Source organism: Monodelphis domestica, chromosome 3, assembly GCF_027887165.1.
Source record: "Monodelphis domestica isolate mMonDom1 chromosome 3, mMonDom1.pri, whole genome shotgun sequence".
In the NCBI taxonomy this organism is placed as follows: domain Eukaryota; kingdom Metazoa; phylum Chordata; class Mammalia; order Didelphimorphia; family Didelphidae; genus Monodelphis; species Monodelphis domestica.
In genome coordinates, this window is record NC_077229.1 from 93,223,459 (window position 1) to 93,240,006 (window position 16,548).

Consider the following 16,548-nt stretch of genomic DNA (forward strand, 5'->3'; position numbering starts at 1 on the left):
TAAACTCCAAGAAGAGTCAATTCTGATAACTGCCTATTACTTTAAAAAAGCAACAACAACCTCTTACCTTCCATCTTGGGAATCAATATTAAGTATTGATTCCAAGGCAGAAGAGTGGTAAGGCAAGGCAATAGGGGTTAAGTGATTTGCTCAGGGTCACACAGCTAGGAAGATTCTGATGTCAAATTTGAATCCAAGACCTTGTCTTCACATTTAGCTCTCTATCCACTGAGCCACCTAGCTGCCCCTTCCTTATTCATTTTAAGATCAAATAAATATAAGGTTTATTGTTCATTATTTACGTTTCTTCACAATCTGGCCCTTTCATGCTCTTCAAGTAGTCTTTTACATTACTTTCCTCCACATATCCTGCAATTTAGCCATACTGATGCGCTGGCTATTCTTATTCTGCACACACATACTTTGTCTTCCATTTTCATATATTTGCACTCATTGGCCCCTAGGCCTGGAATATAATCCCTTTTTACTATATCAGTTGGGATTCCTAATTTGCTTCAAGACTCAACTCAAATGGGGCAGCTGGGTCGCTCAATGGATTGAGAGCCACGCTTAGAGATGGGAGGTCCTAGTTTCAAATCTGGCCTCAGAAACTTCCTAGCTGTGTGACCCTGGGCAAGTCACTTAACCCCCATTGCCTAGCCCTTACCACTCTTCTGCCTTGGAACCAATGCACAGTATTGATTCTAAGATGGAAGGTAAGGTAAAAAAAAAGACTCAACTCAAATACTTTTAAAAACTTTTTACAAGAAGCCTTTTCTGACTTTTACATATATAAGTATACTTCCTCCTCTCAAAACTTCCTTTGATTAATTTATACATTTAAATATACATACACATACACACATGCATACATAGAGATGTTTCTTTTGTGTTAGAATGTAAATTTCTGAAAGGCAGAGCTTATTTTCACTTAAAAAAATTATTCCTAGGATAGGCAGCTAGATGTCCCAGTGGTTTTGTAAGGAACTTTTCCTTTTGCTTTGTGGATTATGTCCAATTTATCTTACTTATATATATGTATATATTTTTTTATATATATATATATATATAAAATCTGTATTTATATCTATGTATCTTTTTTGTACATAATTGTTTATATATTTTTCCCCCCACTGGTCTCCTTGAGAGTGAGGACCAATTTTTTTCCTTTCCTTCTCTCTCTTCCTTTTTTTTGCCTTTTGTTGTATTTCCACTGCTTAGTTCAGGAAGGAAGCATTTATTAAGTATTTACTACATAATACATTTCCTGGCACATAGGTCCTTAATAAATGTTTATTGATTGACTGGCAAGACAGAAAGATGTCTTTAAAGCAAAACTATTTGGTTAGCCTAGTCTAGAGATAAGGAGTTCTGATAATCAGAGCAAGTTGGCTTTAGAGTGAGAATTAAAGCCATGGTGGGTGGAGGGGCAGAAAGAGCAATATGCCATGGGAAAAAGTTGTCTGCGAAGCAAGGATGGAAGAGGCATGAAGGAAGAGAGAATTTCATGCATGCAAGACAAAATAAAAGGACCTCAGCTGTCAATCAAAAAAGAACATTCCAAATAGAATGTTCCCAGGAAAGACAGTTGGAGAGTCAAGCCAGGCTGAAGGGGGAAGAAACTCTGAACTGGACCCCTGTTAGCTTCTGTCCTAGGCTGAAGGATCTTTGGGGGGGAGGGGCTCCTGGAGCTAGGCTGAGAAGAAATTAACTTTTGTTGGTGGCTTAGAGTGTGAAGAACTGATTTGCGATTTGGGTTTGAAAGAAGATTAAATTGTTGCTCTTCCATCTCCCTGACAGATTTTTGTGTCACAGCTGTGACAGGACTGACATTTCCCCAAATCCTCCTAACCCTCCTTATAGACTAGGGACAACCCTATCCCTCTCATCTCATCTTCCATCTTGTCCTATTTTCCCCAATAAACCTCCTTACTTGAGAAAGAGAATAAGAGTATCTTCTCTAAACCCTACAGTTCACCTTTGAATTACTTAGAAGGGTGGCTGACTAACAGGGGGGAGGGGAAGGGAGGCAGGAGGGCATGGCAGGAAAACTGGGAGGTGAAGGGTGGAGGGTAGGAAATATCTTGATCTATTAGCCATCAGTAGTGATCAATAGGCAACCCCAGAGTATCCCCTGTAGTAGTATCTCTCTATCTCTCAGAAGTATCTCTATCTCCATTACAACTAGGCACCCTGAGGTTTCCCCTAGTATCTCTTTAGTCAGCCGGAGTATCTTAGTTATTACTACCAGAAATATCTCCTCAGTATCCTTTCTAATACACAAGTGTTGATGAGTTCAAGTTACCTGGTCCAGATGAAGTGTATCCCAGTGTACTGAAGTGTGGGGCGGCTGGTCCGCAGCCCTCCCACGAAAGGAAAGATAGAAGGTTGACCTTGGGGGAAGGGTTGGAGCCAAGGAGATGGATAAGAAGCAGGCAGACACACATGTAATATTTAACAATCGAGCTCCACAGAATAAGCTCAGTTACTTAGCTTTCACTAGGACATGAAACAGTTAAGTAGCTTTGAATCAACATACGGGAGTAAGCAATGAACATGGAGATTAGCTGAAAGAAAAGCCACGATCCCTTACAGCCTGGGCTGCAAGTACGGATCAGTCCGGCTTGAGGAGAGGAGATCAAGAAAGAAATCACCAGTCTCTTAGAGCTGGTAGTCTAAGCACGGACCATTTGAGGATAGGAGATTAAGGAAAAAAGGTCTTTCAGAGAGAGATAGAGAGAGAGAGAGGAAGTTAAAGTTGAGCTTGGCCACAGGCCAAGCTCCAGGAAAGACAGAGACAGGTGAGGGGTGATAAGGTAAAGAGAGCTGGCTTTCTGTGGTCCCTTATATTTATTCTCATTGAGATGCAAATGTACACAATACATATTGATGACTACACAGTGGATTGCCATTGGTCAATTGTAAATTACGACAAGGTATAGGTGTGGTTTGTCTCAGCCAGGTGAGCACAAAGAAACCTGATTTCTCACCTAAACCTGGTAGACTCTGGGATCAAGGGTCAAAGGCTTTATTTGCCATGCGCAGGACTGAGCATGCGCTCTCCTAAGACAATCTTTACATTTTAACTTTTCCCTTGACCATAGATAGGTGTGGACTGCTACATGAAGGAGCTATCAGATTGATAACCAAGCCCAGTGTCAGAAATCTTTGAAAGGCTTTGGACAATAGAAGAGATATTGAAAGACTAGAGGATGAATGAATGTCCCGATTTCAAAAAATCTGCAAACTAGAGGTGGACGAGCTTTCCTTTGTTTCCTTGAAAAATCATTAACTTATTATTATTAAGGAAGTCATATTATTAAAGGATGGTTGGTTAACATAAAAAAGGAATAAGTGATATCAATTATGATCTCATAACTTCATTGAGAATAAGCATGGCCAGAATAATATCGTTTTCTTATTCTGATAAAGTAGCCAGATGTGGTAAATCAAGAAAGTAAACTAGATACTGTTTGCCAAAATTTCAGTACAGCATTTGGCAAAACCTCTCACATACACTTGTGGACAAGACTGGGCTATATGGACTGGATGACAGTACAGCTAGGTGGATTTGAATTGACAGTACTCAAAGGACATGCAGTAATACTTAAGTGTCAATAGGGAATCCCAGAGCTCTGTGCTTGGTCCAGCACTGTGTAAGAATTTGATCAATGACTTGGCTGAAGGTAAAAATAGAATGCTCATCTGTCAAGATAACACAAAGCTAAGAGGAATATTTAATGTGTTGGAGGTCAGAGTCAGAACCCTTCAAGGTCGTGATGGAATACAATGCTGGCCCAAATATAATAACTTTAGATTTAATGATGGAAAATGTGCAAAATACTATCTGAGTTAAAAAAAATTCAACTTTAATATGGAATGGGGAGGAACATCTAGATACTTTATTTGAAAGAGACCTGTTGGTGTTTTTTTTTTTAAACTAGACCTCAAGTCCAATGTAAATCAACCTTTAGCTAAGGTAGATAATGAAAAGAGCAAAACAAATTTAAAATCTTTTTATTTTTTAATAAAATCAAATCAAATAAAATAAAATCATTTTTATTTGAACTCTGGCTCTGCTACTGGCACAGTAACTACTAGATATTTTAGTTTCTCAGGTAAATCAATTTAACTTTCTGGGCTCAGTTCTATCATCTGTAAAAGGATAGAATAGGATTAAAAGAACTCTAAAATCCCTTCCACCTCTAAATCTCTGCCCCTAATTTAAGATAGCTCTATTTGTTCTATGTTGCATCCTAGAACAACACATGATTTGGCCTCCCTTTCCTCTAGCCTTGCCTTTCTCTTCCCCCACCTCCTCATGTGGGCCACATGGTTCCTTTTATTTGGAGACAGATCACTCCTTGCATAAGTCTACTAGTAAGAGGGAATTTACTTAAGGGTTTTTGGCACTTGCTGGTTACATTTTTCTTTCAGAGAAGAGTTTTCAGTTCTTGCAAATGTACTAATGTGTCATCATTTCCTAATGACGTGGTTGAGCTGAATTAGCAACTCCTAGCCCAATACATGGATGACTCCACAATTTATAATTTCTGGGTCATTTTATGTCAACAAGGCCACTGGCCAGGCAGTCTGGATAACTCTCAATGGTCAAACAGTCAATAGGCTGCTACTATGCTACTATGGCACTGTGCTAAGCCCTGGAAGTACAAGGAAAGGCAAAAAACAAGTCCTGCCTGCTAAGAGATCATGGCCTGATAAAGCAGATAACAAGCAAACACATATGTACAAACCAGCTATAACACTTGGTCTTCTGTAATGAAGAACTTCACTTCTTAGTGAACAACATTGAATGAATCAGGTTTTATCTGCCCCAAAAGAACCAGGAGCCCCAGGGATTGCCTTGAGACCTAACAAAATTTAATATTGGGCAAGGAAAGAGTTTGTCGGCAAATTCTTATTGAGTCAAGTTGAGTCTGGATAACCACATGGTGATGTTATAGAGAGGGTTCTTGGACAGATACAGGTTGAATTTGATCACTTCTGGGATTTCTGAGAAGTCTGGGATGCTGTGGGAGGGAGGGAGAGAGAGAAAAAAGGTGGAGGGGAAGTGGGAGGAGGGAGAGAGAAGGAGGAAGGATGAGAGAGAGAAAGAGAGAGACAGACAGACAGACAGAGAGAGAGAGAGAGAGAGAGAGACAGAGACAGAGACAGAGACAGAGAAATGGCTATGAGAATATGGGGAAAGGGAAGGGAGCCATTTTCATCTAACATCCACCATGAACTACATTTGGTCTCTTAACCCACTTCATTTTTCTGCTCTGAGGTTTTTCAGGGCCCATTACTCCCGATTACTCCCCATGATGTCTCTATTCCCCAAGACTATGGAATGATTTAGAAATATTATGGGGTAGTTATGAGGTTGTGGGATGGCCCATTGCCAATCAGTCATTTAACAAGCTTGTGTTAAGTGCCTACTATGTGCCAACTCTGTGCTAAATGCTGAGATTTAAAAAAAAAAAAAAGCAAAAGACAGTCCTCCTGCTTCCAAGGAGCTCACAGTCTAAGAGGGAAGATCTTTTTTTTTTCCATCTCTTTAATCTCTTTCCCATCTCTTTAATATCTGTACCTGAAAGGTTATCATTACCCTACATGCTACACCCAATCCTTTGTGGTTTCTCCTTTTATAAACTCTGTATTATTCAAGTGGGATGGAGCTCCTGGGATCTAACACATGTGTGGTCCTGGCTCACCAGTCCTTTGATCTATCCAAATAAAATGCCTAATTAAAAAAAAAAGAAAGAAAGAAAATGCATGGAGTTGGGAGATTAATTTTTAAAAACACATATCATTCTGAATTCAAATGGTAATTAAGAATTCCCAAATAGTGGAGACAATATTAGCACGATAAAGTGAAATGTTTCAAAAAAAATTTCTTATGTCTTATAAAACATGAAGTTCCTCATGAGGCTTCATGCTATCCTAAAGTAGTACTATACATCCAAATAGGGACATGACAATAGTTTCAAGGAAGAGTAAATGAAAGAAAACATTGGGAAAGACAAACTAGGGGTGAAAGGAATAGTAGTAGCTCTCAAATTTGTAGCCACTTAGATAGATCTATATTTAAATTCCTTGGGTAGTAAATAGCTTGTTCAAATATATTTTTCAATTTTAGAGGATAAATAGGTAATTTAAAAGCTCTATTCCACTATGTAATGGGCCAGAATATCAGTAACTTTTGCTCAACCTGCTCTGAAGAGTTAGTAAAATATGACTATATGCTGTGGATTCTGTGATACTAGATAATAACTAAGGTTATAACAGTGACTAAGAGTAGCAAGGAGACTAATGATTCTGAATTGCCGAGGGCATGGAGAGAAGTAAGATGTAAGAGAATTGCAAAGAAAAGAGAGGGTCAGGTTATAAAGGATTTTGAATGCCAAATGGAAGATTTTATAGTTGATCTTGGAATTTATTGAATGGGGTAGGGAAAAGTTGACATGGTTCAATTTGGGCTTTGGGAAGATCAGTATGACAGATGAGTGGTGGATGGATTGGAGTAGGGAGAGATTTTATGTAGAGATAAACCAGCAAAATATTAAAGTATCCTAGGAATAAGAGGATAAGGACCTGCATCATGGTGGCGATACTATCATAAAAGGGAATCTATATGCAAGATGTTACAAAAGAAAAACTGATTGGACTTGGTAACAGATTGGTTAAGGGGGAGGATAAGATAGAGTAGGGAGTCAAGGATGGAAGCCTGGGTGACTTGGAGGATGATGATACCCTGAAGAAGAAGGCAGCTTGGTGGCTCAGTGAATAGGGAACCAGGCCGAGAGATAGGAGGTCCTGGGTTCAAAGGTGGTATGATTCCCTAGTTGTGTGACCCTGGGCAAAAACCTTAACCCCAGTTGCCTAGTCCTTACCACTCATTTACCTTGGAACCAATACTTAGTATTAATTCTAAGACAGAAGGTAAGAAACTTTTTAAAAATAGTAATAGAAAAGCTTGGAAGAGGAGAGGTTTTAGAAGAAAAGATAATTTTTATTTTGGAGATATTGAGTTTAAAATATCTATGGGACATTTAGTTCAAGATATGAAATAGAAGAATAGATAATGATTTTAATTTTGGACATGCTGAGTTTAAGATGTTAAGGGAACAGAACATCTAATTCAAGAAATCAAGAAGTCTCTAGGAGAGAAGGCAGGACTGAAAAAAAGATTTGAGAATCATTAGCAAAGAAATGATAATGAAATTCATGAGAGTTGAAGAGATTACCAAGGAAAATAGTATATAGAAGAAGAAGAAAGAGGTCCAAGATAGAGTCTTGGGGAACTCCTACTGTTAACTGGGGTTAGCTGGATAAAGATATAGCAAAGGATACTTGGAAGGACTGGTCAGACAAATAAAAGGAAAACCAGAATAAAGTAGTTTCACAAAAACCTAGAGAGAAAAGAGTAACAATGAGAAGATGGTGATCAACAGTGTTACAATTTTCAGACAGGTCAAGAAGGATGAAATCAGAGGAAAGGCAATGGATTTGACAGTTAAGAGATCTCTGATAAAGCTGGATGCATGTAGAGAGGTTTGCCTTGGCAAAGAGAAGGGTCATCTCTTCATTTGAGATTGGGGTAAAGGATAAGATCATGGCAAAAGATACATAAATGATGTGAGACAAGATGAAAAGGAAAAGAGAAGAGGAAGTTCTCAATGAATGGCTTCAATTCAATTTTTTTTTCTTTTGTGAGGCAAGGTTCTCAGCCAAGAGGGTGGGAGGAGTGGGAGTTATGGGAAATTTAAGGAAGAATGAAAAATTTTGGAAATGCCACTGTGTGTGGTCAGTGGGTTGGTAACTTATCTAAGGAGATATTTTTTATCTTAGTAGGGATTATATAATACAATTTGTAGTGGATGGTTTTGTAGTTTTCTCTAGCTTCATTGAGAGCATATGAATAAGTGTGAAAGTGGTAGGAGAAAGGGACAAGGGACTCAAGAGAAGAGAACAGTGTGGAGTTGAACCAGTTTACAAAATGATCAAGATGGGGATGGGAGAAAAATTTAGCTAGGGCAGAGCTGATGGCCTGGAAAAGAATTAAGTGGACAGGGTCCTGGAGATTATTCTAAAGACAAAGAACAGGAATACCATGACATGGGTTGGGAAGCTGTAGGATGACTCAGATATTCTGTGATGGATAGAGCAGTTTTGGGACAGACTACTGTGGGATTTCTCAAGGAGGCTGTGAGTTAGCTCAGGGAAATTTGAATTGATGTGGAGGTTGTGAAGTGCTAAGTGGATTATGGGAGGGCTGAATAGTTGAGGGAGACCAAGGAATGTCTCCATTAGGCTCTGGAATTAATTGGAAAGGTCCATGGCCCAGGAAAATGTGGAATAAATTAGGGATGACACTGGAGGATTAGAGAAGCTCTAGGATGGTCAATTCAATTCAACAAGCATTTTTAACACTTGCATGTCGGGAGCTAAGGTGGTGGAATAAGGGACACTAAGCTTGTCCAAACCTTCCAAACATACAAAAATAGGGAATAAAGCACCTCAAAACAAAGGAAAGCATGAGGGACATGTCTCACAGAAGGGAGAGGGGAGAACAGTTTAGTGAGTGCTGCATAGAGAGAGCTTGCAAAGCACTTCCAAGTGACCCAGGGCAACAAGGTAGGGAGCAGCCCAAGACTAGCCCTATGGAAGCCTTAGGGAGGAAAACTTCCAAGCCAGAGCAGCCCTACACTTGATGTGAAGCAACAAAACCAACAGAGAGGGAGAGCAACTCAATGCCAGCCCTACCTGCTTCCATAAAACCCGAGAACTGGTGATAGATGAGAGAACAGCTGGACACAAGGAACAACAGGGAAACCAAAAAGCAGGGGGAACAAAATCCAGCTGAAAAAAAAAATGCTGCAAGCCTTCTTAAAAGAAGGAAACGGCTCCACCTCCTGGAAAGGTACCCTAAGGGACCTAAAGATAGCTGGGCCTACCCCAGGCACCAGAGAAGAATACATTGCACACTTGAAACAGTGCTCTCTCCTCCCCAGGAATAGAGCAGAACCTCAACAGACAGATAAGGCAACAATGGGGGGGGGGGGGGGATAATAACTAGCAAAAGGAGAAAAAGACAAAGAAAAAACCCAACCTTAGAGAACTTTAGTAAGAAGGAAAATCAAAATATATACTCAGAAGAGGACAACAATGGCAAAAAGGAAATATGCGAAGCCTCCAAGGAGAGTGAGAAAAGATGTCAAGTCCTAAAAGACCTCTTGAAAGAACTTGAAAAAAAGTTTAAAAAAATCAGATAATGAAAGGAATGATAGAAAGATACAACAACCTAGAAACTAGAATGGGCTAAATAGAAAAGGAAACATGAAAGCTCAAGGAGAAAATAATTTCCTAAAAACTAGAATTAATCAAATGGAAACTAATGATTCCATTCAGCATCAGGAAACAGTAAGACAAAAATCAAAAGAATAAAAAAATAGAAGAAAATATGAAATATCTCACTGGAAAAAACAACTGACTTGAAAAATAGATCAGGAGAGATAATCTAAATATTGTCAAAATGCCTGATAGATAGAATCAGATAAATAATCTAGACACTATATTACAAGAACTCATTAGAGGAAACTGCCCTGATATTCTCACACAAGAGGGGGAAATAGAATTTGAAAAAATCTACCAATCATCTCCTGCAAGAGACCCAAATATAAAACATTCCAGGACTGTTATAGCAAAATAAAACTAAACTAAACAAAAACTCCCAGATGAAAGAAAAAGTACTGCAAGCAACCAGAAGGAAACAATTCAAATATCATGGAGCAACAGTCAGGATTATATAAGATTGGCACCTTCTACATTAAAGGATTGGAATGCATAGAAAATGATGTTCTTAAAGGGAAAGGACCCGGGGGAACAACCAAGAATCACATGCCCAGCAAAATTGAGCATAACTCTCCAGTGGGAAAAAGTGATATTTAATGAAATAGAGGACTTCTAGGTTTTCCTGACAAAAAGACATAAAACAAAACAAAAAACCCTGGAGCTGAAAAGAAAATCTGATGACCTAAATTTGACACTTAAGAGAAGAATAAAAAGGTAAACAGAAAAGCAAAAACTTAAGGGTTTCAATTAAGTTGAATTGAGTACATACATACATACCTGGGAAGGTGATAATTAAGATATTTAAGATATATATGATACTTGAGTTATGTAAGGTACTTAAATAAACCTTTGAGAAAATTAAAGTACTTATGATGCTTAAGAACTTTATCAGTAGTCGGGAAGTAAGAAGGAGTATGCATAAAAATAAAGAAGGAAGTAAGCAAGTAGGTTGGACTGATATCCTCCTCTCTCCCCCACAAAAAAAAAATCAAGGGGCAGGAAAGAGGAATAGCAGGGAGAAGAGAAAAGGAAAGATTGAAGGGAGTAAAGTATCTCACATGAAACGGTGCCTAAGAGTAAATACAATGGAGAAGATGGTGATATGTGGTGGGCAATGCTTGAACTTTACTCTCATCAGAATTAGCTCAAAGTGGGAATAATACCTACATTCAGTTAGCTAGGAAAGCTACCTTACCCTATAGGGAAGTAGGAGAGAAAAGAGAGTAAGAGAAATGTGATTTTTAAATCTCCTTCATCTTGCTTGGACTAGCATCCAAAATTGTGCACACCCACACTACACGGGCATGTGCTAGTCAAGGACAAATCAGAAATAACTAATTGCCCACCTGGGCTGTCCAAAGCCAAGCTTGAGCCACCATTGGCCCTTGTGAGGTGCAGGAAGTGAGGTAGGGAACAGCCTCTGGAGTTTGCTCACTTCCTGTGGACAGGGCTAGGCGGGAGTTCGTTCTAGGAGCTCCAGCAGGGAGGAGACCCGCAGGTAGCTTTCCTTCAGATTGGTCACGTGAGTCAGAGGACTGATTCCCTTCTCTAACTTGGCCTTCCAAGGCCCAAACTCCCTCTGGCTTTGCCAGAAGGTTGTTAACCTCTTTCCTTGTCCCCTTCTTTCCCTCTCTCTCTCCTTCTTTCTTATTTCCGTTGTAATTAAATTACCATAAAACTTCATTCTGACTTGAGTTTTTCATTTAGAAATTTCGTAAGTGAATTCCTTGGAGACCTTAAATTAATATGTATCAGTCTTTAAAAGTGATTTCACTGTCATAGAAGGAGGGAATGGTTAAAATGTAGGGCAAACTGGAGGAGGTAGTGGTTGGAAGCAAAATATTTATGAACAGGGAATGGCTGAAAGGGAAGGGAGAGAAGGGTAAAAGGGCAAAATAAGATGAGGAAAACACACAATTAGTTATCATAACTGTAAATATGAATGGGGTAAGTTCACCAATGTGTTTTAAAATGACCCTGAACCCTGAGAGACTACATCTCCTAGGACCCTCTACCCCAACTTCCTCAGACACCTCCCACATACACCTATAAAATAGAAAAGAATAACAGAATGGATTAAAACCCAAAATTCCATAGAATGCTGTCTACAGGAAATATTTAAAGCAGAGAGAAAGACACAAAGTAAAAATAAGGGGCTGGAGCAAAATCTATTATGCTTCAACTAAAGGAAAAAAATAGGGGTAGCAATTATGATCTCAGATAAGACAAAAATAAATATTAATCTAATCAAACGAGAAAAAAAGAAATTGCATCTTGATAAAAGGTACCATAGATAATGAAACAATATCAGAGTCAGCTAGGTGGTTCAATGGATTGAGAGTTAGGTCCAGAGATGGGAGGTCTTGGGTTCAAATCTGATCTCAGACACTTCCTAGTTGTGTGACCCTGGATACATCATTAAACCTACTTACCACTCTTCTGCCTCCGAACTGATACTTAGTATTGATTTTAAGACAGAAGTTTAGGATTAAAAAAAGAAAAGAAAAGATGATCAGAGAGATTGACTTTTGGAGGTTGTGAGATGTGTGAGATGGCTCTGGAAACAAACACAATGAAAGCTGGATAGTTGGGATTTATTCAATTTTCTCTTGGGTAGACATCTCTCTGTGCCTCATTTTTTCTATTCTTTATCTAAAACGAGGACTTTGGCTGAGATGATTTTTCAGTCATTCCATGGGTCTACGATTCTAAATGGGAGATAGAGATGAGAGAGAGAGAGGCAGGGAGAGAGGGAGAGAGGGAGAGAGAGAGAGAGAGAGAGAGAGAGAGAGAGAGAGAGAGAGAGAGAGAGAGAGAGAGAGAGAGAGAGAGAGAGAGAGAGAGAGAGAGAGGAGTGGAAAGAGGTCCCTTCTAGTTCTGACATTGTGTTTTACAAAGCTCAAAGGATAGATGATTTTCTGAAATGGACTGTGTTTTGATCTTGTTTAAGGAATAAGAAGTAGGGGTGGAAAAGAGGGAGAAGAAGAAGAAGAGGGTATATCCACTTTCCTGGATCCTTCCTTTTCAGTTCTGTGATCTCAGAGATCTAAATGGGGTGCAAAAGAGAACTAAGAGCTTAAAATGGACATGGGTGTCTCTAAACGTCTTCCTGTCCATGGTGGTGGCTCGCTTAATTCACTGTTGATCACCAAGTAGTTCAGTTCCTATAGACACATTGCTAAACCATATGGTCCAGTGTAAATAAGAAGAGGAACTAGGACTCATTTTTTACCAGTAAAGAATCCTAATCAACAACCTGTTTCCCTTTTTGGTACTCCACCCGTGGTCCTGCCTGTGGAGGGAGAAAGGTTCCTAGGTTGTGATGTCCAGTGAGGGCTTGCTCCAGGGAGAGTACTTGGGTTGAGGAGACCATTGTCAAGAGTAGCAGGTAACTCCTGGTTTGGGTAGGGGCACTGTCACATGCACAGTGCTTCCTGACTTTTGCCCTGGAAAGTTTTTATCTCCCTCCCCCTTACAAAAAGTCCCAGGCTATTTCACATGTGCAAAGGGAGTATATGAAGGAGGAGACAGGGGAGGGGAAAGGTTCTGGAGGCTTTGACCTCTGGATTTCCTCCTGTTGTCCTCAGCCTGTCTAGAGAGTTACCCACACACTCTTGGCCCTCCCTCCTTCCCTCCCTCTTTTCCTCCCTCCCTCCCTCCCTCTCTCTCTCTGGTCTTTGTTTTCTTTTTCTCTGCACTCTCCCCCCCTACACCCCTTTTGCTTTCCTCTTTGAGTCTCCCTCTCCATCTGCCTACACAGCTCATATTTCACCCCAGTCCATTTGTCCCCCAGCTCCCCAGTCCCCATAAGGACTGCAGAACCATGGCCTCTGGGGAGGACAGACAGAACCTAAGGATCTCCTCTCAATATCCTCTGATTGGCTTTGTCACCGGGCTATTTGCTGGTTTCCTGGTGTTTTCTCTGGTTTGCTGCATTTTCTACCGACATTGCTGTAATGTCCACTGTGAGGTAAGTGAGTGCCCACTAAACCTTCCTGATTTTCTGGTCTCAGTGGGGTGGGGTTGTAGATAAGAAAGGAAGAGAAGAGAGATAGGAAAGGATCAAAGTGGAGGTACAGACATGAGGACGGGGAGATCCTGGGGAGCCACAGAGAAGCAAAGGGAATAGTGATATGAGAGATGATGGAGATGGAGGAGTGATAAGGGGAGAAAGGGAGACTGAGAGGTAGAGGCATGGGATATAAAGGGACCAGGAGAGAGGCAGAGAGGCAGGAAGAGAATGAAGAAGAGGAGATGAGACGGGGAGAGAAGACATCTGGATTTAAGCTGTATGTGGTGTGATGTGGATGGGGAGGATTATTTATGAGGCCACTCGAGCAGTGTGCCTGAGCTCATTAGACTCTAAAGCCAGTCAGGGAGATCCCAAGATGGAGGCAGGCGGGCAGGGGCTCCAGAGTGAGAAGGATTTCAGTGGGTCTTCCCCAGGTAATGACTCAGATGACAATAGGAGAGCTTCACAGAGTAAGTGAAGGGGCTTACCAGAAATTCTTTGATCTGGGAGGAACCTTGGGACAGTCAGCCCATCAGACCCCTTTCCCCTGGGCTAAGGCCTCCTGGCATCATTCCTGGATCTTCTCTTCACTGTGTACCCTCTTCCCATTCCAGGAAGCTAAGAAATTCTTCTAAAAGCCTTTCATGAGGCTTTTAGAGCCTTTCATGAGGCTTCTTGCTGCATTTGAAAGCACATTTTTTATCCAGTTCATAGGGGAAAGAGGAAATGTCAAGGGGCCGGGGTCAGGGTCAGAGGAGAATAGGAACAGTGTGGGGAGTGTGTAGTGTATGTGTGTGGAAGAGAGACAGAGAGACAGAAAGAAAGAGAGAAAGGGAGAGAGAGACAGAAAGACAGTCAGAAAAAGGGAGGGAAGGGAAGAGAGTCAGAGAGACAGGTAGACAGAAAGACAGAAAGTACAGGTATAATAGATTCTAGGCTGAGATTGGGGCCTTCTAGAAAAGTGTTTTATGGGCTTCTTTGACTGTGAAGAGCTCTAAAAGCATCAGAATTGGTGCCATCCCATTCTATGCTGTCCTTTTCCCTCAGACTGAGAATGACAAACTTGAGGGAATTCATACAGCCCATCTCCTGCTCAACCACACAGGTAACAATAAATTGTATATGTTCCTATCTATGGGTGTCTCTTTGAGTACATCTATAGGTTTGTGTGTGTGTGTGCAGTATGTGTATGTGTGTGTGGACTTGCCTCTCATTTTTGTTTGTCTAAGCCCCTGTCTTTCCTTTTCTCTCCCAGGATTTCGTCAAGATGACACCCTGCAGTGGCAAGGGGATCCATCCCTGGGCCGCTCCTTCCTATATGGCCTCATTTTGGCCCAGGGTTCCTTGCAGACCCAGCGCAGTGGTATTTACAGCATCTATGTCCAAGTGACTCTGGCCGAATGCGTCCAGGCCAGCGTCCAAGGCAATCAACTTGGGGAGGTCAAAGCCTCAACCTTGACCATTGGCATCCTTTCTGCTCAGAGCCGCCATTCTAGCCTCCTCCGAAGACACTTCCAGGGCAGATGTTCTCTGAGCGCCAGCCTCCAGGTGAATCTCAGTCACCAGGACACCCTCTATGTCAACCTGACACATCCCATTAAGCCCTCACCCAATGCTGATGAGACTTTCTTTGGAGTCTCTTGGCTACGTCCATCTCTTCCTGTAGAATACGAATAGTCCTGGACTTTCAAGATATTGTAACCCAGGCTAGGTGGATTCCCTAACAGCTGCTACCAAGGAAGAGACCAGAACAGCAGCTCCCGACTAAAGGCCCAGCCTTACTCCACCTCATTCTTTTGAGGGCATTCTAAGTGGCAACCCAAATGAACTCTGTGCTTTTCCCTCAATTTGGTCTTAGATCACCAGGCTCTGGGTAGTCATGCAGGTTCTTTTCTCCTGTCTGGTATTGACTTTCTTCTAAGTTCTAGCTGGCATGGGCATTGTACCCCCCAAACTCAGGCAAACTGTTAGCAGGGAAATTCCTTTGCTCCCCTATGCCCTTGTGACTCCTAACCCCAAACATCTGATGATTCCTATAAGACCCTGAGAGAATTATCCTCCTTGGATCATCCTTTAGGTGGACAGAGAGATGCACCTCCTTGATATCATCAAGTTATATCTCAGACATCCATCTGTCCCCTAAACTATGGGGGTCACCCCCTATGCCTCTAGGCAGACCTGGTCAGATGACCAAACCCCCAAGAAAATGCCTGAGTGTTTACCACTCTAGAGTCACCATGACACAGCATCATGTCTACACTGTGGTAAAGAGTATAAAATTCCCAGAATTGATGGCATGGGGGGTGTGGGGAGGGACAGCTTTTCCATCCATGCTGTCCTCCCAAGGAGCAGTTCCCCATCTTGCTGTTCCACCTTGCTATCCTCCTGGCTGTTCTCATCATTACTTTCCAAATTAATAAATTTCTCTTTTTATTTTTAAGCTAAGTTTTGGAGTCCTGCATCTTGCAAAAGGTACCCTTCCCGAACGACGGGGGTTCACCTCTAGTACCCCACAACATAGCTTCAGAATTCTCTTCCTTCAAGGTTTGGCTCAAAGCACTATCTCCTTTCTAAAGCCTTCATTGATTTCCTCAGTTAAACCAGTCTCTCTTCAAATTTTCTCCTAGCATCTTAGCTGATCTTTTCTTTGTCACCCTCCCTTGCAATATACCAATCTGTGCACAAAATGGTACACAGTAGAATGTAAACTTCTTGGGGTCTGGAAATGAAACTCAGGACCTGAGGCCATTGTTTGAATTTTTGTATCTCTAGTACTTGAATTTTATGCATAGTAGGAATTTAATAAATATTGAATATACTAATTGGGATAATCCAGCTCCCTTAGAGATGAGCTAAAACTGTTTGACGCTTTTTCATGGCTATGAAAAATTATTTGCCTAAGATCCTAGAGATCAAACCTCCTGGTTCTTAGCCAGGGGAGGGTTGGAATAGAAGAAATAGGAGCTGGGGAATTGGAGAGTGGAGGATTTGATGAGGTAGTAGATTGAGGAGGGAAAGTATGAAGCAGAACTCAGCCAAATCATCTTGCTTCCTGCTCCAGGAGCAAGGATTCTCAACATTTTTTTGGTGTTATGAACCTTTTCAGCAGTCTAGTAAAATAAATGTTTTTTTTTTTAACCCTTACCTTCTATCTTGGAGTCAATACTGTGTATTGGCTCCAA

The 16,548-nt window shown here is 41.0% G+C and overlaps 1 protein-coding gene across 1 annotated transcript; it reads left to right on the top strand.

Annotated features, from left to right (window-relative positions):
- Positions 1–12,953: 12,953 nt before the first annotated feature.
- Positions 12,954–16,224, top strand: CD70 (CD70 molecule). The gene is made up of 3 exons (XM_007489030.3): positions 12,954–13,324; positions 14,414–14,471; positions 14,622–16,224. Exons 1-3 carry the CDS (start codon positions 13,178–13,180, stop codon positions 15,041–15,043), a joined length of 627 nt encoding a protein of 208 aa, XP_007489092.1. The 5' UTR covers positions 12,954–13,177; the 3' UTR covers positions 15,044–16,224.
- Positions 16,225–16,548: the final 324 nt, after the last annotated feature.